Source organism: Dipodomys merriami, unplaced genomic scaffold, assembly GCF_024711535.1.
Source record: "Dipodomys merriami isolate MVZ:Mamm:240054 unplaced genomic scaffold, mDipMer1.0.p SCAF_9, whole genome shotgun sequence".
Classification (NCBI taxonomy): Eukaryota; Metazoa; Chordata; class Mammalia; order Rodentia; family Heteromyidae; genus Dipodomys; species Dipodomys merriami.
The window spans coordinates 14,927,927-14,944,332 of record NW_027206512.1 but is presented as its reverse complement, the minus strand read 5'-3'; the positions used below and the strand labels follow the sequence as shown (position 1 = coordinate 14,944,332).

The 16,406-nt window shown below is 39.7% G+C and overlaps 1 protein-coding gene across 7 annotated transcripts in view; it reads right to left on the bottom strand.

The window, feature by feature from the left end:
- Lin54 (lin-54 DREAM MuvB core complex component) overlaps positions 1-16,406 on the bottom strand; it is a 72,674-nt gene that overhangs the window by 48,161 nt on the left and 8,107 nt on the right. For 4 of the 7 annotated variants that reach the window (XM_070012791.1, XM_070012789.1, XM_070012790.1 and 1 more), the window contains exons 2-3: positions 7,118-7,833; positions 1,644-1,767 (exon numbers count right to left, since the gene is read on the bottom strand). In XM_070012791.1, coding sequence (XP_069868892.1) covers positions 1,644-1,767; positions 7,118-7,801 — 808 coding nt within the window. In that variant the 5' untranslated portion in view covers positions 7,802-7,833. The remainder of the gene's footprint in view (positions 1-1,643; positions 1,768-7,117; positions 7,834-16,406) is intronic. The other 3 variants (XM_070012795.1, XM_070012793.1, XM_070012794.1) reach the window with 1 other exon arrangement.

Genomic DNA, 16,406 nt, shown 5'->3' with positions numbered 1-16,406 from the left:
CTATTCAAAAAGAAACATACTCATTACCTGACTTATGTAACTGTAATCCTCTATACATCATCTTTACAGTAAAAATTAAAAGAAAGAAAAAGAAAAAGAAAAATTCTAAGTACAGTAGGAGAGACAGATAAGAAAACCAATATGTTGGGCTGGGAAGGTGGCTCAGTGGTAGAGCGCTTGCCTTGCATGCCTGAGGCCCTGGGTTTGATTCCTCAGCACCACATAAGCAAAAAGAAAAAAAAGCCAGAAATGGCGCTGTGGCTCAAGTGGTAAGAGCGCTAGCCTTGAGCTGAAGAGCTGAGAGACAGCACCCAGGCTCAGAGTTCAGGCCCCACGACTGGATCTAAAAAAAAAAAAAAAGAAAAGATAAGAAAACCAATATGTTGTAAAATATGAGGTGGATGAATCAGCCATGAGGAACAGGGGGAAAAAAAGTATATTTGGATCTGATGAAGAAAAAATCCTGACAGGCACCAGTGGCTTAGGCCTGTAATACTAGCTACTCTGGAGGCTATGAGAATTGCAGTTCAAAGCCAGCCCGGGTAGAAAAGTCACTGAGACTTATCTCCAAAAAACAACTAGAAAACAAGAAGTGGTGCTGTGGCTCAAGTGGTAGAGCGCTCACCTTGAGCTGAAGAGCTGAAGGACAGTGCCCAGGCCCAGAGTTCAAGCCCCACAATTGACCAAAAAAAAAAGAAAAAGAAAAAATACCTACGATGCTAATAAAACAATGGCATTTGAACTTAATCCTAGTGGTCAAGAAAATTTTAAGCAAACACATGGTAAAAATAAAATCACTCCGAGTGGGTCATATTGGCTCTGACTACAATCCCAGAGGCAAAAAACTATAGCTTGAGGCCAGCCTTTGCAAAAAGTTAGTGAGACCTCATTGCAACAAACATCTGGACAAAATTCAAACAGAAACTATGTATAATATACTCTCGTGAATATAATTTAAACCTATTATACTTAGTACACATAATCTGGAGATGAACTGCTTAAATTCAAATCCCAGCTCAGGGCTGGGAAGGTAGCTCAGTGGTAGAGTGCTTGCCTTGTATGCATGAGGCCCTGGGTTCAATTACTCAGCACCACATAAGCAGAAAAAAAAAAGCCAGAAGTGGCCCTGTGGCTCAAGTGGTAGAATGCTAGCCTTGAGCTGAAGAGCTAAGGGACAGTGCCCAGGCCCAAAGTTCAGGCCCCATGACTGGACCAAAAAAAAAAAAAATCAAATCCCAGCTCAGCCATTTACCAACTAAGTGCTCCATTTTCACACTGGCAAAAACAGCACACACACAAAAAAATCCCACCTTTTAGGATTGCCAAAGAACTACTTAAGATATTATATGTAAAGATTTTAGAACAGCATACACTAAACACTATATAAACATAACCCATTTTACTTAGGTTCAAGACTTGGCTGCTTTCATGGTAAAACCTAAGGAGACTATGGTAAAGGAATGATTTTTCTATAAGACATTCTGTTTGAAGCATTCCTTTAACAAGTTTAACATTTCTAATTACTTTGGTCTTCAATAATAAGCTATCTTTGTTGTACTACACACTTTAAGATGGCAGGACTGCCACTTTTAAGCCTCAAGGAAAGTAAATGCATAGTATAACAAACTATAAAGAAATATAACCTGCAATGACCGGTGGTGATACTTGAGTTGTCTGTCCTGTAACTGCTTTACTATTAATTGGTTTTGCAAAGATCAGCTTCGTGATCACTGGACCAGAGGTTGGTGTTCGAGGCTTCTTAGCAATCTGAAAAATATAAATAACTTTGAAGACTATTTGTTACTTAAAATACCTAGTCATTCAAAACTAGACAAAAGATACATATATAGTAGTACTTGTGAAACCAGCTCATTTAACCAATTATATACATTTATTAAGGCTAAAAACGTTTAAAATGCAGCCATTCATAAAATACCAATATGGTCATATCCATAAGCCCAAATATACCAACACCTTTGCATTCTTACTATAAAATAGTCTCTTGGAAATATCTATGATGAAAACCAAATTATTATTAACAATTTAATACTGAACTATAAAAAAACGACACAGCAATATTAGTCTTAAAAACAACTTATTAACAAAAAGATTGAGTTAGGAAAGCAACAGTACAAATGACAAAGTAATCAACACAGACATATGTGTGATTACACTGGCCCCTGATCCAAAATACCAGCACATTTTAAAACAGACTGTTGATGAGATTTTCACTGTTAGGTCTCTATTTCATAAGTAGATAAAGGAAGAACTGAATTGGTCAAATCCTATGTTAAAGAGACAAATCTGATAGAACAAAGACTATTCCGAAGTGGTGCTGTGGCGCAAGTGGTAGAGCATTAGCAAGAGTTCTGAAACATTATTTACTAAAATAATGTTTATTACTCTTTAAATTCCTTCAAAGAAGGATATTCTATATTTCACTCCTCACCTATCTGAAGTTACATTTAAGCATATTAATAACCTGAACTAAAATTCATTTCAAGGCAATGAAAGCAGAAGTAACAAAGTCTCTATATTGAAATTATCACCACAAGCTTCTGAAAGACAAAAGCAGAAAATTTACCTATCATAAAACTCATAGAATTATAATCTGTAAAGTACATGAAATGTTAACTTCCTCTTTTGACAGATACAAAAACTAAGACTTGGAAGTACTATTATAATGAAAATAACTCAAATTAATATTACCAAATGAATGACAGAAACATACCAAAACCTGTAACAGACCACAAAGCTAAATACCAGTTCTATGTACACAAATTGTAAATTAGTAGATTAATTTGCACTCAAATACATTGTTTTCTTATACTCACATGATAAGATGTATATGAAACACAAAATAGGGGAGAGGGAAAAAGGAAGAAAAATGAGGGAGGGGTTAACAAGTTAGACAAGAAATGTACTCACTACCAGACAAGAAATGTACTCACTACCTTACTTATGTAACTGTAACCCCTCTGTATATCATCTTGACCATAAAATTAAAATAAAATAAACGTAAGAATAACAATTATAGCCGGGCGCCGGTGGCTCACGCCTGCAATCCTAGCTACTCAGGAGGCTGAGATCTGAGAATCGCGGTTCAAAGCCAGCCCGGGCAGGAAAGACCGTGAGACTCCTATCTCCAATAAACCACTAGAAAACCGGAAGTGGCGCTGTAGCTCAAGTGGTACAGCGCTCTCCTTGAGCTGAAGAGCTGAGGGACAGCACCCAAGCCCAGAGTTCAAGCCCCATGACCGACAAAAAAAAAAAAAAAAAAGAATAACAATTATAGGGGCTGGGAAGGTGGCTCAGTGGTAGAGCCCTGGGTTCGATTCCTCAGCACCACATAAGCAAAAAGAAAAAAGCCAGAAGTGGTGTTGTGGCTCAAGTGGTAGAGCGCTAGCCTTGAACTGAAGAGCTGAGGGACAGCGCCCAGGCCCAGAGTTGAGGCCCCACAACTGGACCAAAAAAAAAAAAAAAAAAGAATAACAATTATAGAACAAAAGAAATACAAAACACTTTTTAAAGAGGAAATCCATTAATAAATAAAAATACCCAGCTTACAAAACTATGACATACCAAAATGAATTCAAAACTATACTTTGGACAGAGGATATAATCCAGAGATACATACATCCCAAATGTTTGTAACCTAAAACTCTAGTTGGAATTTCATCTATTTACACAGTATTAATGATGCTATGGTGTTATGCTTTTAGAAGTACATATATAGATAGAAAACACTTCCACTACAAAAAGAGCTTAAAGTATTTCTCCCTTTTAAATTGACTTTCATATTCATATTCTTTCCAAATACTTACCAAAATGGAAAAATATAAGAAAGAAACAAAAACACATTAATTATTCAAATGAAGTCATACTGCCACTGAGGTTGAATTTCTTCAGGGGAATATTGCTGAAAATAACAACTGCCAGTTCCATTAAAGAACCAAAATTTTTGCATTAAGAATTCTAAGCCAAGCTGGGCGCTGATTGCTCATGCCTGTAATTCTAGCTACTCAGGAGGCTGAGATCTGGGGATCCCGGTTCAAAGCCAGCCCAGGCAGGAAAGGACATGAGATTCTTATCTCCAATAAACGACCAGAAAACCGGAAGTGGAACTGTGGATCAAGTGGTAGAGTGCTAGCCTTGAGCTGAAGAGCTGAGGGACAACACCCAGGCTGTTCAAGCCCCATAATAGACAAAAAAAAAAAAAAAAAATAGAATTCTAAACTACCTTAGAAAAAAATTCCTTTACTAACTAAAACCAAGCATGAGGACCATTTTTTTTGGGGGGGGAGTCCAGTCGTGGAGCCTGAACTCTGGGCCTGGGCGCTGTCCCTCAGCTCTTCCGCTCCAGGCTAGCACTCTACCACTTGAGCCACAGCACCACTTCCGGCTTTTTTCTTATTGCTTATGTGGTGCTGAGGAATCGAACCCAGGGCCTCATGCATGCAAGGCAAGTGCTCTACCACTGAGCCACCTTCCCAGTCCATGAGGCCCATTTTTAAACAAATTTATCCAGCCAGCAGATTAAGGAGGGGAAAAAAAAAAAAGAGAAAGAAAGAAAGGGAGCTGAAAATATCCTCAAATAATTTATGTAAATAATTTTAACACTGTGCTGGATAGATTCAGGAGCTAGTAAAGCGTTATATCCCAGTGATTCATTCATTATTTACTGTTCCTGAACACCAGGCACACAAAATATGAGTAAATATAAATATCCCTATATACTTTACTGCCTGTGGTATCAGCACCTCTTTCTTCACTTTTGAAGATGGGTTTATTTTCCAGTAGTCCTGCTGGCCATACCCCAACAATCTCAAACATTCTGATTAAAGAAAACAGGACTATCTAGGAAAACAACAAAAGAATATTATTCAGCCCGGCGCCGGTGGCTCATGCCTGTAATCCTAGCTACACAGGAGGCTGAGATCTGAGGATCGAGGTTCAAAGCCAGCCCAGGCAGGAAAGTCTGTGAAACTCTTACCTCCAATAAACCACTAGAAAACTGGAAGTGGCACTGTAGCTCAAGTGGTAGAGCGCTAGCCTTGAGCTGAAGAGCTGAGGGACAGTGCTCAGGCCCAGAGTTCAAGCCCCACGACTGACCAAAAAAAAAAAAAAAATATTCACACCATGGAACAAATCAAATATTCTAAGTTTGAAAATGGAAAAAATATAGGTAAAGGTTTTTATGTTTTCCAAAATATTTAAGAGCTTTGTAAGTTACTTCTGACTTGGGAGGATCTGAGTTGGCTACCTAAAATAACTGGATAAATAGAATTATATTCTAAACAGATTTTTTTGGGTTTCTATTATAACTGTAAATAGAAATTCTTTTTTAAGCCAGGTGCTGGTGACTCACACCTGTAAATTCTACCTACTCAGGAGGCTAAGATGTGAGGATCATGGTTCAAAGCCAGCCCGGCAGTCCATGAAACTCTGGTCTCCAATTAACCATCAGAAAACCAGAAGTGGTATTGTGGCTCAAGTGGTAGAGGGCTTGCCTTGAGCTGAAGAGCTCAGGAACAGTGCCCAGGCCCAGAGTTCAAGCCCCACGACCAACCAAAAAAAAAAATTCTTTTTTAATAAATAAAATCTGGTTTTATAAAAGTAACAACAATAAAAAACAAGTCATAAGAATTCAACCCCAGTCTTAGCTTTTATTGTCATTATGTAGAAAATCATAGTTGAAAACTAGTAGGTACAAATACACCTGTGACTGAAACTATATATATACATATATATATGTATGTATATATATACATATACATATACACACACACATACACACACACAGTGATCTTAAAAGTGAAAAATAAGACATACTGATTCTGTTATTAGTTTCTTATGAACATGATTATTATCCACATTGCAGAAGCCAACTAAACTCTGACAAACCAGTGAAAATAAGATTCAAAAGTTCAGAAAAGATGCTTTATGGGGATAGGATAACTCATTCAATAGTTCCTCAGCAAAAAAAAGTGGGAAATAACAGTGAAGGAGAAGAAACATGACACATTAACTGTGGCAGAACGAACATGGGAAAATTACAAAGTTTGAGAAAACTTACACAGTTCTTAAATGCAAAGTCCATGAAAAGTAAATTTTGAATTCTTGCCCCAAAAGTAACCAAAACACTTCTAAATATCAGCTGAGAAGGGACAATTCTCCCAAACTTTCCCACTTCTTTACACACTTCCTTTAAATCTGCCTTACTTTCTTCAAAAGGAAACCTTTCTAACAGGAAATGCAGTCTTAAGTGAATTATTGTATTTCTAAGAGTTAGTGGTAGCCTAAAAAGGCCATTTGGGGCATGAAAAACTAGAAACTAATATATGCTCTTCAAAAGTTCTATCTAGAATCCTATTCACACTAATAAGAGGTAGTATCTTTTTTAAAGTGTTTTAAGAACTATACAGTATTATTTCTTTCTTCAATGTTCAAATATTCAAAAGGTCAAAACTTCAGAGACATAAGCTACCCTGCACAGGTGTCAGGATAGAATGGGGTAACTTATGGCTAGTTGGCTAGGCTTTGGAGAACAAGGCCTATGTGTCCCTGTCTCTTTCCATATTACAAACATGAGTGATAGCAATGGATGTGAAACTGTAAATCTCACACACACACACACACACACAGAGGCTACCCCACCCCATCCCCACACACACAGGCTACCACACACTATTGCTGCTCCAGGGTTTCTCAGGGCAGCAATCTTGTGAGCCTTTGATCATGAGTTAATCAAAACAATTTTTTTTTGTCTGAACAATTTTATGGAGCAAATCTGACATTTTTATACCAGCAACTCATCCATGTAACCAAACTATCATTAAGAATAAATAAAAACACATTTTGAAATAACAAAAGGCTATAAATAAAATAATTTGGAATTTAACCAAATTTTAGTTTTCTCTAGGTTCTCTGGGAAAAAAAATTCCATAAGCATTAGGCATTTCAAACTTGAGAACAAGAACAAATAAGCCACACTTAAAGCAACATTCAAAAGAATTCAGTAACAGCTATGCAATTAATAACACATCTATGAACTAGTTTAATTTTTAACATGCATTTTAATTAGTAAGCCCCCTCTTTTTTTTTTTTTTTTTTTTACCTGTACTGTTTTTAACTGTTGGGTCTGTAACACAGAGGGCTGAGTTGTAGTATTAATCAGTTGACTTCCTGGGGTCAATGCTGAGACACCAATGACAGGTTTCACATCTGGCCTCCCTCCAATGGTAACTACTTTAATTTGCTGCGGTGGTAACTTAGCATCTCCTGACTGGGACTGAGTTGTAACTTTCTGAGCCTGGGGTAGTTGGCTATGGGGTAGTGCTAAAACAATTGGTGAACCAGACTTGCCCAAAGTTGTTAAAATTAACTTCTGTCCATCTGGTTTAAGGGTCTGATTGCCAAGTTTAAGATCAGATGACTGTGATACTTTGTTTAAAATAATCTGATTGGCTGATATAGTCACAGGAGTCTGAGCACCAAGTTTTTGAAGGCCACTTGGAAAAGCTGGTTTCACTGTGGTATTAGAATCTGCTTTAGTAATTGTGGTATTCACTGCAACTTGGTTAGTGTGGTTACTGTACACTGTGATTGATTCCGTGGAAATGGGCGTGGCTGCAGAGTCACCAGTAGAATGTATGTTGACAATTTCTTCCAGTTCTGTCTCCATAGGAATTGGGGATGAAACAATAACAGCCTCAATACTATCATCATCCACTAAAGTTATACCAGTGTCCATTATCTCCTCTGGAAGCAAACTATTCACCTCAGCTGGCACCACCTCCATGATCGTTCTCCTGCTACAAAGGTGATCAGGTGCTGTAATAAAAGTTGAAAATGAGTAAATTACTAGTTTTCAAAACAGATTTAGGAGAAAAAAAATCCAGAAAAATTCAAATAACAAAATAGCCATTTTTAAAGGTGATATCCAATTAAATGAAAGATATTCCTGGTGCTTATTTAGTTTAACCCCATTTTTAACAAATTCTTAGCTTCAAGAATCTAAAGTAAGCTATATGGAATGCAAAACCGAAGCAAACATTCTTATGTATCATTTTCAACTCAAAGGCAACATCACATTCAGACAACAATGTTACAAAATCATTCCCAATTCTTTTCCAATGCCCTATCACAAAATCTTTTGGTCTATCATTATCCTGATCATCTTATTTCTTTCCAATGTTTCTCTCATTACAAGACTTGAAAACTGTTAAATTACACAAAGAAGGATTTAAATACCAACATCTAAGAAAATAACTTTAAATCTCCAATAATCCGATGGGCACCAGTGGCTCATGCCTGTAATCCTAGCTACTCAGGCTGAGATCTGAGGATCGAGGTTCAAAACCAACCAGGCAGGAAAATCTATGAGATTCTTATCTCAAATTAACTACCAGAAAACCATAAGTGATGCTGTGGCTCAAAGCGTACTAGTCTTGCGGAAAATGAGTGCAGGGACAGCACCCAGGCCCTTTGTTCAAGCCACACAACCAATCCCCCCACCCCCCAAAAAATCAATTACAGTCAAGCCCCAATGAATCACACTTGTCATCCTAGCTACTCAGAAGGCTGAGATCTGAGGACTGTGATTAGAAGCCAGTAGGCAGGAAAGTCTATAAGGCTCATCTCCAATTAACCATAAAAAGCCAGAAGTGGAACTGTGACTCAATTGGTAGAGCGTCAGCCTTGAGCAAAAGAGCCCAGGGATAGCACCCAGGCTCCCAGTTCATACTCCACCATGCAAAGTGTTACAAGAGGAACTATTTAAGAAGTGTACAGCCAATCCCCTTGAATAAAATAATTATTTGACTTTTAGCCAAAAGTCGTATAGGACATCCAGTAAAAGAGTGAGTTCCATTGTCTTCATGTATTACAGTACATCACGTTCCTGATAGACTAAATAGCAGTAACATGTTACTGTGATCAGAGAACATCAAAGATCCACAAGAACCTAATCAGCAACTTTTTCTTTTCTTCCTCCCAGCTCCACCCCCACATATAGACAGATTGACTCAAACTCATCTTTCTTTCTCAGTCTCCTGAGTGCTGGAATTACAGCACCTTTGTAAACATATAAAAATACAATAACCATTCTAATATTCAAAGTAACACTTATGAGTAACAAAGTATGCTTATTAACATTGGTAAATACTGCGATTATCACCAATGCTGAGCAGTTACTACATTCTGTAGCATTGATGGCATAACTTAATCCTCATGACAATCCATTTTCATCTCCATTTGATGATGAAAACTTTAAAAAGGTTAAATAATAATTTGCCTAAGGTCATAGAGCTAGTGAACGGTCAAATAGTTGGTTTGAGCCATGATTCAAATTCAGGTTTTCAAACCAAAGTTTACCATTTTAATTACAAATCATATTATTTTAAATTCTTACCACTTACCACTAGTGTTCCAAAGTGGGGAAAAAAATTATAATTAACTAATTATCCTGAAATCCCATCCTACACAACTACTGACCATATCTAGTTTGGCCTTTTTTTTGGGGGGGGGGGGGGGTCCGGTCATGGGGCCTGAACTCTGGGCCTGGGTGCTGTCCCTCAGCTCTTCAGCTCAAGGCTAGCGCTCTAACACTTGAGCCACAGCGCCACTTCCGGCTTTTTTCATTTTGCTTATGTGGTGCTGAGGAATCGAACCCAGGGCCTCAGGCATGCAAGGCAAGTGCTCTACCACTGAGCCATCTTCCCAGCCCTAGTTTGGCCTTTTTGCTCATACTAAATATGTTCCATTGCCTATAGGATTCCACTTCATATAAGTGGAATCATATACAGATGCTCCTCAACTTATGATGGGGTCATAACCCAGTAAACCTATGATTCTGTATTCTTTACCTGATATATGTATTCACATGCATATTTGAGGGGGGGAGGGGGTTGGAGGAAGAGGACCAGAATCCAAGAAAACAGGGTGAAACAATACAGCAGTAGAGCACACTGAACATTGATGAAAGCGAACTATAACTTGTGGGTGGAGATAGGAAGAAGGGAATGGAAGAGAATGAGGAACAGATTACACAGTATGAAAGGAAGTGTACTCATTACCTGACTCAGTAAATGTAACCCCTCTATATATCACCTCTTTAATAAAAATAAATTCTTTAAAAAAAAAAGTCAAAGCACACATAATACACCTAACCTACTCAAAGCATAGCTTGGCAAGACAAGCAATCACAGTCTTGTGATCACCTGCCTGACTAGGGAGCTGTGCTCAATACACTGCATAGTATCTAAAGGGATGATTGCAGAACATTATTGTTTACCCAAGAAAAAAATCAAAATCCAATACCTTACTTTTATATTTTATACTTACATTTTTGTGCCATTATAAGGTCAAAAATCATAGGCAGCTGGGCACTGGTGGCTCAGGCCTATAATCCTAGCTACTCAGAAGGCTGACATCTGAGGGTCATGGTTCAAAGCCAGCCCAGGCAGGAAACTCCATGAGACTCTTGTCTCCAATAAACCACTAGAAAACCAGAAGTGGTGCTGTGGCTCAAGCGGTAGAGCACTCGCCTTGAGCTGAAGAGCGCAAGGAGAGAGCCCAGGCCCAGAGTTCAAGTCCCACAACCATCTAACCAAAATATATATATATATCATAGGTAGACTACTGTAAGTCAGGGGCTTCTTGTGTTATATAATTGTGACATAAAATAATCACACAGCATGAGCTTTTCTCTCAGCATGTTTTTTGACATTTATCTTGATTGCTGCACTGACTAGAAGTTCTGAATAATACTGCAGACATTATTGTAGATACTAATCTACAATTTGTATATCCATTCACCTTAATAGGGATCTGAACTGTTTATACAGTTTAGAACTATAATGTATAATGCTATGAACCTGTTAGTATTTTTTTATTGCTTTTGAATAAATATCTAGAAGTGGAACTGTTGGGTCATAAAAAAAAGTTTATTTTTAAGTATATATGAAACACCGAAATTATTACATAATCTAAATACCCACCAATGAGTATGAAAATTCTAGCCACTCTATATGCTCATCAAAAATTAGTGTCATCGATGGGCTGGGAAGGTGGCTCAGTGGTAGAGCGCTTGCCTTGCATGCATGAGGCCCTGGGTTCGATTCCTCAGCACCCCATAAGCAAAAAGAAACAAGCTGGAAGTAGTGCTGTGGCTCAGGTGGTAGAGCCCTAGTCTTGAGCTGAAGAGCTGAGGGACAGCACCCAGGCCCAGAGTTCAGGCCCCATGACTGGGACCCCCCCCAAAAAAAATTAGTGTCATCTTTTTTTTTTTAATTATCACTTTATCACTTTGTTTTTGAGACAGGGTCTCTCTATGTAAACCCAGGTTGTTTTAAAACTCACAATCCTCCTACCTCAGCTGCCTGAGTGCTGAGATTACAGAAATATGCCATCTTACCCTTTCTAAGTTTTAAACATTCTAATGTATATGAAGTGAGACACCATTGTAGTTCCTTCTCTTTTTGAGACAAGCTCTCATTATGAAGTTGGACTCATATTCTCCATCCATCAGTCTCTAGAGCACTCTGATTGTTGGTGTGTATCACCACACACAGGTCTTTTTCTTTGATCTTGTATGTGCTTGCCTAGCATGTGCTCTATATTGAGTCACATATCCCCAAACCTTTCCTTGTAGTTTTACTTTGTAACTCCCAGATGATTAATACCAAAGAACTTTTCTTGTACACATTGTCTACAGTGTATCTTCATTTAAAAAGTGTCTGCTAAAGTCTTTGCCATTTTTAAATACAGTTTTCAGTCTTCTGGTTGAATTGGATGCGGTTGCAATAACTCGTAGCTCAAAGAAATCACTACAGATTCAGAATGCCAAAGTACTAAACCTTTTTTTTTTTCGGGGGAGCGGATACTGGTGAGGGGGGGGAAGGCAGGTGGCTAGGAAGTAAACCCAGGGCTTTAGGCTTCCTAGGTAAATTCTATCTCCAGCCTCACTTCACAAATGACTCTTGATGAGAAGAATCCACTTGGTTCTATGGTTATTCACTGTATAAGCATATGAAAACACCAACACTAATTATTCGTCCTTCGGCACTGAAAGCCAAAAAGGACTCTACCCAAGATGTCACACTGACTCGCCCTTATTTCACAGGTTACTTATACCCCTATCAGCTCAATATGAGTGCTCCACAAATGTAATGAGGTAAGATGACGCAGGTGCCTATATCCAAAAAGTTTTACTCCTTCCTCTCTTTGAAGTTCTCCTAGCATATTTGGACACCAGTTTGGCCACTGGTCTTCTGCAAGGACAGGTTACCTCTGCCCAATCTGTACGCATCTTTCTCCTTAAAGCAGAAGTCAAGGAGCAGCAAGGAGGAAAAATCAAGACACAGAAGAAGCACTTACCCTTTTAGCTCAAATGAACTAAGATTTTCAACTCAAAGTTCTCTATTAAAGGACTGACATCATCCCCCACCCCCACCCCCAAAGCTTTGAGGGCTTCTTCCTTTCTGGGTAGCCACAACCCCACTGCCTTTCAACAGAAGCCATAGAGTTTGGTATAGGCAACAACCACCAAAGCACCATCAATTATCCTGCATAAACCAAAACTTCTTGGCTACCAGCTAAGCCTCAAGATATTCTGTCTTCAGACAGAAGCTATGATTCACCTTTTTTTTTTTTGGTCGGTCGTGGGGCTTGCACTCTGGGCTTGGGCGCTGTCCCTGTGCTCTCCAGCTCAAGGCCAGCACTCTACTGCTTGAGCCACAGTGCCACTTCCGGCTTTCTAGTGGTTTATTGGAGCTAAGAGTCTCATGGACTTTCCTGCCCAGGCTGGCTTTGAACCGAGATCCTCAGATCTCAGCCTCCTGAGGAGCTAGGATTACAGGCGTGAGACACTGTTGCCCGGCTATGTTTCACCTTTATATTCTTATTATCCCCCTATTTTCTTTTTCTTGTTGGGATTTTATACTATGAAACCATTTTCTTTTTTGCATTTCTTTAAGCATTCTAAGTTACTGGGTTTTGTTGGAGGGATGGGGGAGAGCGGGGTACGTGCACCGCAGGGCTTAAACTCTCTTACCTTGCTTTATTGCTCAAGTCTGGTGCTCTACCACTTGAGCCATAGTGCCATTTGACTTTTTGGTGGTTAATTGAAGTCTCACAAATCTGTTTGCCCAGGTTGGCTTTAAACCATGATCTTCAGATCTAAGCCTCCTGAATAGCTAGAATTACAAGTATGATCCATGGATGGCAGGCTAAAAGGTGGTGGGATTTAACTTTTTTTTTTGGTCATGGGGTTTGAACTCTGGGCCTGGGTGCTGTCCCTCAGCTCTTCAGCTCAAGGCAAGTGCTCTACAACTTGAGCCACAGCGCCACTTCTGGTTTCCTGGTGGGTTATTGGAGGTAAGAGTCTCATGGAGTTTCCTGCCCAGGCTGGTTTTGAACTGTGATCCTCAGATCTCAGCCTCCTGAGTAGCTAGGCTTACAGGAGTGAGTCACTGGCACCCAGCCAGCATTTAACTTTTAAATATCTGGTGGTATTCTAAGTATCTTATCAATTCCTAATGTAATTTTATTATTGACAGAACACAATACAGGGAATCTTTCCACATTTGAAATAGATTTTAGGGCACAGTATATGATATGTCTTTATGAATGTTTCATGTGTACTTGAAAATGTATCCTGTATTCACTGAGCAAAGTGTTTTATAAGTGTTAATCCAGTAGGATGGTATTCTTCAGACTTCTAACATCTTCACTAATTTTTAGCTGGATGTGGTGGTACACTCCTGTAACCTCTGCAATCAATACGCTAAGAAATAAGGATCATAAACTGGAGGCTCCTAGGCTACAAAAAGGGTGTTATATCCAAATAAAGTAAGTTGCTGGGGCTGGGAAGGTGGCTCAGTGGTAGAGCACTTGCCTTGCATGCCTGAGGCCCTGGGTTCGATTCCTCAGCACCACATGAGCAAAAAAGAAAAAAGCCAGAAGTGGCGCTGTGGCTCAAGTGGTAGAGTGCTAGCCTTGAGCTGAAGAGCTGAGGGACAGCGCCCAGGCCCAGAGTTCAGGCCCCACGACCAGACCCAAAAAAAAAAAAAAAAGTAAGTTGCTGAGTTCTTAATAATTCAACCAACTATTGAAAGAGTGTTAAAATCCCTAAGAGTAATGGTTTTGTGACTCTGCTTCATATACTTTAAAGCTGTTACTAATTTTTTTGGTTTCGCTTTTTCTTCTTTGCAGAACTGATTTCATACTTGTTAGGCAGGAATTCTACTGCTTGAGCCACACTTCTAGCACACAGAATGTTTTTACTTGTCCTAAAGTAGAAGAAACTCTAAAAGTAACCCAGTGTGGTAACACACTGTGATCCTAACACTTGAGAGGGTAGGAGAGTTAGAAGAGGTAGGAGGATTTCAAGTAAGTTCAAGGCCAGCCTGAACTAGACTCTGTCAAGGAAAAAATAAAGAGTCCAAAAGTTACAGGAGTAACTTTGAATTAAGAATACTAGTTCAGGGCTGGGAAGGTGGCTCAGTGGTAGAGCGCTTGCCTTGCATGCCTGAGGCCCTGGGTTCGAGTCCTCAGCACCACATAAGCAAAAAGAAAAAAGCCGGAAGTGGCACTGTGGCTCAAGTGGTAGAGCACTAGCCTTGAGCTGAAGAGCTAAGGGACAGCACCCAGTCCCAGAGTTCAGGCCCCGCGACCAGACCCCAAAAATAAAAAATAAAAAGAATACTAGTTCAAACTTCTAATAAGAAAAGGTCTGACTGGTTTAGCCAGTCTATAAAATATAGGACTGTGTAGAGGTGGGAGCCATGGTATCTCAGAAGTCATTGAGCAGACTACCAACCACCTTATAACTATATATCCTTATTATATATTTCAGTCAGGGTCACACACACAGGGCATGGTAAATAACTTTCAAAAGGAGCATGTAAGCACAACAGGAAAAGGCATGACCATAGTTACATGAATCATCACCCTAATTTTATCCCTTAGGAATGGAAGTTATGTACTAGCACATGTGTCCTCATCATCAGTGTTGAGGACTAGAGAGCCAGAGAGCCTTAAGGATTTAGATCAATTCACTTGGTGAGGAGTTACCTGTAAAAGAAGCCAAAAAGTGGTGCCCAGACACTCAGAAGCCTGAGGTCTGAGGACTGAAGTTTGAAATCAACCTAGGTAAACAAATCTGTAAGACTCTTTTTTTTTTTTTTTTTGGTCAGTCGTGGAGCTTGAACTCTGGGCTTGGGCACTGTCCCTCAGCTCTTCAGCTCAAGGCTAGGGCTCTACCACTTAAGTCACAAAACCACTTCTGGTTTTCTGAGTGGTTTACTGGAGATTAGAGTCTCACGGACTGGCTTTGAACCCGGATCCTTAGATCTCAACCTCCTAAGTAGCTAAGATTACAGGCGTGAGCCACCGGTGCCAGCTTCTGTAAGACTCTTATCTCCAATTTTAACCACCAAAAAGCTGTGCCTCAAGTGGTAGGGCACCGGGCTTGAGCCAAAAAAACCTCAGAGACAGAGACAGGCTCTGAGGTCAAACCCTACGAACAGAGAAAAAAAAATGCACTGCATGCTTCATGTCTCCAACACTAAAATTTGTAACATAAAAAGTAAGCCAAGGGGCTGGTAGAGTGCTTGCCTTACATGCATGAGGCCTTGGGTTCGGTTCCTCAGCAACACATAAGCAGAAAAAGCTGGAAGTGGTGCTATGGTAGAGCACTAGCCTGAGCTAAAGAGCTGAGGGACAGCGCCTAGGCCCAGAGTTCAGGCTGCCCAGGCCCAGAGTTCAGGCCCCACAACTGACAATAATAAATAAACAAATAATTAAATTAAATTTAAAAAGTAAGCCAATGAATTGTTACTCCTTCGCAGTTGATCACAGCTGAAGGGTTTAAATCCAATGAGATTTGGCCACTCTTGTCAAAAACCTAATAATTTCAGCCAAGTGCTGTGGCTCACGCCTATAATCCTAGCTATTCAGGAGACTGAGATCTGAAGATTTCGGTTCAAAGCCAGCTCGGGCAGAAAAGTCCCTGTGAAAATTTTATCTCAAAATAACTACACAAAAACTGTGTGGCACTGTGGCTCCAAGAGGTGCTAACATTGAGCAAAAGGGCACAAGGAAAGTGCCCAGGCCCTGAGTTCAAGCCCTACAACCATCTGTACAGGCCCAGGCACTCCATCCCACTACTCCAGCATTCCTATATAGCACCTATCACCACCAAAAAGCTCTAGACTCTTTGTTTACAGTGTGGTTACTATTCCTCCATTATTTGGAATGCAAACAACACCAGGATATATACTGGTTGGTCTTCATCATCACCAAATCCCTATCCATCACCAAGACCTGGCAAGCAATAATCTCTTACATGCTTGGGGTATAGTCCATGTAGTAGAGTGCCTGCCTAGTTAAAGTGCAAGGCCCTC